The sequence below is a fragment of the Mus pahari genome, chromosome 1, assembly GCF_900095145.1.
Source record: "Mus pahari chromosome 1, PAHARI_EIJ_v1.1, whole genome shotgun sequence".
In the NCBI taxonomy this organism is placed as follows: Eukaryota; Metazoa; Chordata; class Mammalia; order Rodentia; family Muridae; genus Mus; species Mus pahari.
The window spans coordinates 93,051,804-93,060,052 of NC_034590.1; the positions used below are offsets into that span (position 1 = coordinate 93,051,804).

Sequence of the window (8,249 nt, forward strand, 5' to 3'; positions counted from 1 at the left end):
TTTTTTTTGAGACAGTGTTTCTCTGTGTAGCCCTGGCTGTCCTGGAGCTCACTCTGTAGACCAGGCTGGCCTCGAACTCAGAAATCCGCCTGCCTCTCCCTCCCAAGTGCTGGGATTAAAGGTGTGCGCCACCACTGCCTGCATAAGAAACATTGTTATGATGAGAGGTAGGGAAGTGGGGTTGAGAGAATTTTATACAGATCTTGTTAAAACCATGTATCTCCTTTTAGCTTTCCCATCCTAGAGATGTTCCATAATCATTTGTTTTTTCTGCTTGGTAGACAAGCACTCAGACTTTACTTTTTTGGACCTTTATCTGGAAGACCCTCCTACATACTCATAAGGCTCTGTATGCTCACCTCCTGCTGTCTGTTTTGTGTTAATCTACTCCTCAGGCCCAGCAGGAGACCCTAAGAGAATAAAGTCTTTGTTTCTTACAACTGTAGTGTGAGGGCAACAGCTAGGATTTCTTCCAGTTAGGCTAGCTTGCAAGTCTTATCAAAACCCCAAATAGTATGTATGTCTAAAATTAATTTTACCCTGGAAGTAAAGCAAACCATTATTTGGGGTAATGGTACTGGCAGTTCAGGGGACTGCTGTGGCTACACATGTCCCCTTCTGCTGGCTATGCAGGGCAGCTCTGCACTGGTATGAAACTCAAGTTCTTTTAACTAGTTACAAGGATTGGCCTTGAACTTCTTACATGTTTTTTTTTTTTTCTAAATAAAGACATCTTTCAAATTATAGCAAACCAAAGGTAGCCATTTATTGTAGACATTTCACATACAAGCTTTCAAGAAGACATCTAGATGAACAGTAATACAAAATGAAGACAAACGTCCATTTACACTTGGAGTGCATTCAAGTGGAGGTAGAGGCTTGGATCACAACCACTCAGCTGCTCCCTCCACTGGGGGTTTCCTAATACATGAATCTTGTCTGTCACAGAACTCACAAAATCCTTTATTCACTGCACCTACCCAGCTTTGGCTCTCAGAGTGATGGGGAGAAGGGCTTTCCTGCTACTGAACACAAGTGGCTTGTCCTTTCACCTTTCTGAACAAGCTGGGGTGACACTGCTGTCATCTTTCTAAGGTATGAGATGGACTCAATGTGGGCCAGAGGTGGCATTCAGTGGACAGCAGGGGTATGAGTCTGGCCTTACTGTTTCTTCATGGCTTCATGAACATGAACACTCCTGCACCTTTGGCTTAACTATTCAGAAAGGTTATGATTTACCAGATTATATCCAGGAAGTGTTTCTTCTGGCTTCTGGTCTAATACACATTCCTCAGTGGCAGGGTGCCCTGACCTGTTTAATGTGTGAGTTTTCTTCTTTACAAAAACATGTTTCTTTTCAGATGAATGAGTTAGTGAGGTATTTGTAGAAATCAATGAAAGCCTAGGCAGGAAACCCAAACAGTTTCTAAATGTTTTTGACAGAATGCCAGAAAATAAAGAATCTGTTTATACATATACCATTGTTCAATAACAGGACTTGAGACAATCTCCAAAGAAATATGATGGAATAAAATAATTGGTGTAGACAGTTGGCTGAAGTTGAGCTTTTCAGCAGCCAGAATGAGGGAGAAGCAGCAAGTTATAAAAATCACAGTGTAAGAACCCCCTTTTCCTCCTTGAAGTCCTTGGTATTGAGATCTATTGATTACTACAGAGATGTGGTAAAGATTTATTACTCAGTGCATTATTCTAACTCTCACGCACCAGTGAACAAGAGAACCATGAACAAGCACCTTGGTTTAAGATGTAGAAGATCTGTTTCTTAGGAGCTGAGATAAGGCCCACTAGATTAATACACATACTAACAGATTGTTTACAATTAGGTCTCTAGGTATGAGAATTCAAACCTCACCCCCACTGTTTCTTAGACACAGGAGACAGTCACTTTGTTGTGGTGGAGACAGAACAGGCCCTGGATCTTTTCTGTTGCTGGGAAAGTAAGTCAAAAAGTGCTGTCCAAACCAGTTTTCTTTTGCAATTTACAGAAGGTCTTCAGGATGTGATTGCAACTCCTCTAGATGGGGTGACTGACCTTCCACACCACCATGGAGTTAACTAGATTATCTTCTTTAACACTTACTTGGTGGAGTGTAGCCATGACCCTCATCATTTTTATATTTCTCCCTGTGGTTAAAACATGGTCTTATCACCTCAATCCCACTTGGAAGGGAGAAAAAAGCAATCATAGGAGCAGGCAGGGAGGGAAGGAGGGAGACAGTTGGGAAAGGGGACAGGGAGGGGAAGAGGGTAACATGATCAGATATGGGGGGAGGGGCAGGACTGAAGCCCTGAGGGCTAGCAGAAAGAATGGAAACAGGTCACCTTGGGAGGTAGGAGGTGGGGGAACCTCCAGAATGTACCAGAGACCTGGGAGGTGAGAAACAATCAGGACTCAAACAGAGGGACCTTAGAGGAAATGCCCTACAGTGGGGGAGAGGAAACTTGTAGAACCCTTCTCCAGCAGAAAGGCAGGGCATCAAGTGGAGGTTGATGGGGTTGCCATCCCAGTTAAAAAACTCTGACTCATAATTGTTCCTGTCTGAGAAAGCTGCAGTGACAAATATGGAGAAGAGCCTGAGGAAAAGGAGGTCCAGCGACAGGCCCAAAGTGGGGTCCAGCTCAGGGGTAGGCTCCAAGGCCTGACATTATTACTGAGGCTATGGAATGCTCACAAAAGGCACCTTTCATGACTGTCCTCCAAAAGACCCAACAAGCAGCTGAGTCAGATGCAGATATTTGCACCCAACCAATGGACAGAAGCTGCTGACCCCTATGGTTGAATTAGGGAAAAGCTGGCAGAAGCTGAGGAGGAGGGTGACTCTGTAGGAGGACCATTGGTTTCAACTAACCTAGACCCCTGAGATCTGACAGACAATGGATCACCAACCAGGCAGCATATACCAGCTGATATGAGGCCCCCAACACATATACAGCAGAGGAGTGCCAGGTCTGAGTTCAGTCATAGAAGATGCACCTAACTCTCAAGAGACTAGATGCCCTAGGGAGTGGGGAGGTCTGGTGGGGTTGGGGGTAGGGGTGGGGTGGGGACATCCTTGTGGAGATGGGGGTGGGGAGAGGAGGTATGGGACGTGGAACGGTCAGAGGGTGGACCAGGAAGGGGATAAAATCTCGAGTGTAAAAAAAAAGATTAAATAAAATTAAAAAACAAACAAACCATGGTCTTATACATAACAGTTCTGAATCATGCTTCCATATAAGTATCAATCCTGTGTACATGTTACTAAGTGGCGATTTAAACTAATGTGCATCTTTTCTAGAGCTGGAATTCCAGAACATCTACATAATTATAAGCACAAGTCCACTGGCATCACACAATCTTACTGCTCTAGGCACAATACCAACATGACGCTGCATGTACCATTAGGAGTCTCTATTTCAGACAATACACAGGGAATTAGCTACTGTTATAGTTGTCAACCATTATAACATTTCCAACAAACACATATCACAAACAGTTATCAGCATTTACCTGAGTCACTTGCCTTCTAACAGGCTATATCCTATGTTGGCACCATAAAGCACTTTTCTTTATACAATGTCTACCCTCTTTGATACTTTGCTGAATAGGTCTCAAAAGATTCAAATATACTCACATAAAAAATATCATCTCTAGATGTTTTCAAATGAGAGCATCTGACAGGAGACCCTAGAAACACCCGACTATGGCTCTCCTTCCACTATTGGACTTCTCCTTCCCCAAAGCAGAGCTGCATGGGGCTACCTATGTACTGAAGGTATGAACACCACAGGTCTCTACTTCAAGTAACTGTTTTGGGAAGATCAAACTTCTGAATTTCATCTGTAATTCTATACGAGCTAATTATTTCCCCACCAGAAACTTTCTGACAGTTTATACCTGGTTAAAGGTTTTTTTGTTTTTTTTGTTTTTGTTTTTTGTTTTTTTGTTTTTTTCAGAACAGGACAATGGGGAAAATAAGGTGATAGAGTAGAAGTTTGTAGGTAATTTCACTTTCACTGAGTGAACTATAGAGTGGTGTTATTATTTAGGACTTTACAGTCAGGTTTATGATTTCACAAACAGGAACTAAACTTCAGAACCAGAGACTAGTAGTGTAACAGTCAACCCTGGAAGTGTAGTCTGGACTGAGGTAGCTCTTTGATCTAAAACAGGCCTAAAGAGTCAATTAAATACTTCACAGGTCTTCTCTTCTTCCTTATAGCCTTAAACTTTTAGAAACACTATTATATTACATTGAAATGCAGAGCTAGGCAATTTGAAATATACCTACATAGCATAGCTCTTGCTCTAAGTTAAGAGTCAGAGAAGTGATGGGGTAGAAGTAGAGTTGAATCCGATTGTCTCTTAATGAGACAGTACTAGTGTGCATCCTCTCCCATCTGAGTGGGTCAGGTAGCCCAGAAGAGTCAGACAAAAGCACCCAGAGCAATTAAGAGGTAAGTATAGACTAGTGATAAATAGTACAAGGATCATGTGTCACTGGAGAAGCAGCAGCCACTAGAGTTAAGTCTTGAAGAACAAAAAGGGAGATGAAGGGTGAGCAGGTGCTTATCTTGGAGGAGGACAAGGTATTAGCAACTTGATTTCTGTAACAACACAGGAAATTAGACCCTAGCTATTAGTATCAACTTCTTGATACAGACTTCTGAAGGAAGCTATAAACCTTCACTCTCCTTTTGTACCCTCAAAACCAAGATGGATCTGATACAGTTCTTATCAAACTCCTAAAAGTTCTACCCAGATATGAAAATCCATTGTCAAGTTGCTGCCAAGGTCTCATATGGGTGATATATAACACTATAAAAACTTTACACCATTCATATATTTGAAAATATATGGACTCATCCATGTGCAAGAGTTTTGAAATTTGCTGGACAATAGCATTAGCCTCAACATTCTAGTGAGAATTTTATTTTGAATTTAAGAAAATCTTATCATCTTATTTATTGAAACTGCCGAGACTCATAGGAGAGAGGCAGACTGAGCATGTTAGACTATGAGGTGAGAACAGATGAGAAGTTTAGTTTACTTCGATTCTCAGGCCTGTCTTGGGAACTGTAATTTATAGCTAAGAAGATTGCTTCCAAGAGCAGAAGTAGGATCAGATGGCTAACAGGGTGAGTGGAAAGGCAAGCTCACTGTCAAAAGGTCTTCCTGAGCTCGGCACTCTTGCCCTTCAGTAGGTTCTCTGGGGAGTACACAGAGGGGGAGTACGGCAGCAGCTTTTCTCTCACATGGACTTCCCGGTGTTTAGTGAGGAAAGAGCTCTTATTGAAATGTTTGCCACACTGGGCACATGTGTAGGGCTTTTCTCCATTGTGGATTTGCCGGTGTTCTCGGAACCTTGCACAGTTATTGAAGCTCTTCTCACAGTCCCCACATTTGTAGGGATTCTCTCCAGTATGGATTCTGCGGTGGGCACTGAAGTGAGAACTGTTGGTGAAGCTTTTCCCACACTCTTCACACTGATAGGGCTTCTCACCCGTGTGGGTTCTCTGATGGATGATAAGACTTGAGCTCTGACTGAAGCATTTTCCACACTCCCTGCATCTGTACGGTTTCTCTCCAGTATGGATTCTCTGGTGGGCTCCAAAATTTGAGGAGTCATTAAAGCTTTTCCCACAGTCAGGACATTTGAAAGGCTTTTCTCCAGTGTGGATTCTTTGGTGTCTGATAAGGCTCCTGCTTCTACCAAAGCACTTCCCACAGACACCACACTTATAAGGATTCTCCTTCTGGTGGGTCATCCTGCACACAAGACGGGTACTCCTTCCAAAGTTTTCCCCATATTTGAGAAGTCTGTATGGCCTCCTCCCAACACAAGGCCTTGTATGCACCACAGCCTTCCCTGTATCTCTAGGTTGAGACATCAGCTTTCCCTGTCTAACTCCTTGAAGGTTTTCACAGTGTCTTCCTGAGAAGTACTCCCTTTTACAGTATTTACTGGGGTTAGTATTCTGGGAAACAAGTCTTTTAGGTTTTTCCATTAATACCCTATGGTGCTCTGTGTCCTTAAACATTACCTGTGTTGGGTCTTCCTTAATAATAGTTCCAATTTCAAAATCTGGAAAAGGAAAAAGGCAGAATTTCACAAAATTCCAATATTAACAAAACAATTAACCAGGCCCACAATGCTTATGATCCTCTAATGTTCACGGTCACACTCGGTGACTTGACTGATCCACCATGCTTTACCCTCTTTTGGTTCTATAAAAAGGCCAGTGACATTTGCCACAGTGTGGGTCCTCAAACTGTTTTTTTGAGCTGAATTGTATATCAAGATACTAGTCTCCATTTGTATCCTGATTAACTTAGCAATAACTAGGTTTATCTCCTTGAAGTAGCTCATTCTGTTTTTATTCTTTTACATTATTCTAATTATTGTACTATATCTCATTTGAATAAACTCTAACAGACAACTCTAAATTCCTCATACTTCTCAACTGTTCTATAGCTAGTCAGGTTCTACTTTAGAATACTGTTTTTCTCATATCATCTTGTAGCTTTTTTTTTGTCACCTCATGGACTACAATAATACAAACACTTTGTTTTACTGTTTCCAAAGCTGGAATTTTTTACTCTTTCATTACAACCCATCCACTGTAAGGTGCATCTTGGATTCAGCTTCTCTGTGGAGTTTTATGGGAACTATGACATATGCCCTATGGAGACAGAAACTTTGGAATGACATAGTTTGGTTCTGGCAACATTCTGGTCACTTGTTAATTCTAGTTTTGATGTCAATTTTTAATTATGTGAAATTCATATGTAGAGAAGAATAAACAGTGTAATATGTATAAAGAACTTCCATGAACTACTTACTTACCTTTAACAATGATCTATTTATGATTAATGAAGTTTCAAATTCATCTGGAAAAACAAATAACCCAGAATAGAGAAAACAATTCTCAACAATAAAAGATCTTCTGGGGGAATCACCATCCCTGACCTCAAGCTATACTACAGAACAATAGTGATAAAAACTGCATGGTATTGGTACAGAGACAGACAGGTAGATCAATGGAACAGAACTGAAGACCCAGAAATAAAAACAACACACTTACAGACACTTGATCTTGACAAAAAACCAAAAATATACAGTGGAAAAAGAAAGCATCTTCTATAAATTGTGCTGGTCTAATTGGCAGTCTGTACACAGAAAAATGAAAATAGATCCATATTCTTCACCTTGCACAAAGCTCAAGTCCAAGTGGATCAAAGACCTCAACATAAAACCAGACACACTGAATCTAATAGAAGAGAAAGTGGGAAAGAGCCTCAAACTCATTGGCACGGGGGAGGGAATTTCCTAAACAGAACTCCAATGGCTCAGGCTCTAAGATCAAAAATTGATAAATGGGATCTCATGAAACTGAAAAGCTTCTGTACAGCAAAGGACATAGTCAATAGGGCAAATCAGCAACCTTCAGATTGGGAAAAAGCCTTCACTAACCCCACATCTGATAAAGGGCTAATATCCAAAATATATAAAGAACTCAAGAAGTTAACCTCTAAACAACCCAAACAAAAAATGGGGCATAGAACTAAACAGAGAATTCACAAAAGATGAATCTTGAATGGCTGAGAAGCACTTAAAGTAATGTTCAAAGTTCTTAGTGATCAGGGAAATGAAAATCAAAATGACCCTGAGATTCCACCTTACACCAATCAAAATGGCTAAGATAAAAAATTCAGGTGACAGCACATGCTGGTAAGGATGCAGGGAAAGAGGTTTTCTCATTGGAGCCAACATTGTTCTGGGATTCAGAGGAAGTCACAGATTTTGACAGTAACTGATGATTTGATTATATTCTGGAGGTCACCTAAAAATATTCACAGGGACTCTTTTTATAGTTATTAAAATGAAGCTGGGATCAGAAAGATGGCCCAATAGTTAAAGAATGGGTTGCTTTTCCAGAGGACTTGGGTTTATGGCTTTCAACTACCTGTAACTCCATTTCCAGGGAACTAAAACCCTCTTCTAGCCTCTGTGGGCACAAGACATATACATGTTACACAGACATACATGAAGGCAAAATGCCCAAAGATGCATAGAGCCAAATTTGTTCAAGGTGTGGAATTTGGCAGGCATCATGAGCCATGGCTTAGATATGAGAGAACTTTAGGTGGATGTAGAACTCAGCAAGGAGTTTTGTTTCCAAGTAGCCTAGAGAGAGAAAACAGTAGCTGTACTGGCTAGTTTTGTGTCAACTTGACACAGCTGGAG

General features: G+C 41.1%; 1 protein-coding gene across 1 annotated transcript in view; it reads right to left on the minus strand.

Annotated features, from left to right (window-relative positions):
- Positions 1 to 3,157: 3,157 nt before the first annotated feature.
- The window catches only part of Zkscan2 (zinc finger with KRAB and SCAN domains 2), a 19,263-nt gene continuing 14,171 nt past the window's right edge, over positions 3,158 to 8,249 (minus strand). Inside the window, exon 7 of the mRNA XM_021210587.2 lies at positions 3,158 to 6,086. Within this exon, the coding sequence (XP_021066246.1) occupies positions 5,164 to 6,086 (923 nt within the window). The 3' untranslated portion in view covers positions 3,158 to 5,163. The remainder of the gene's footprint in view (positions 6,087 to 8,249) is intronic.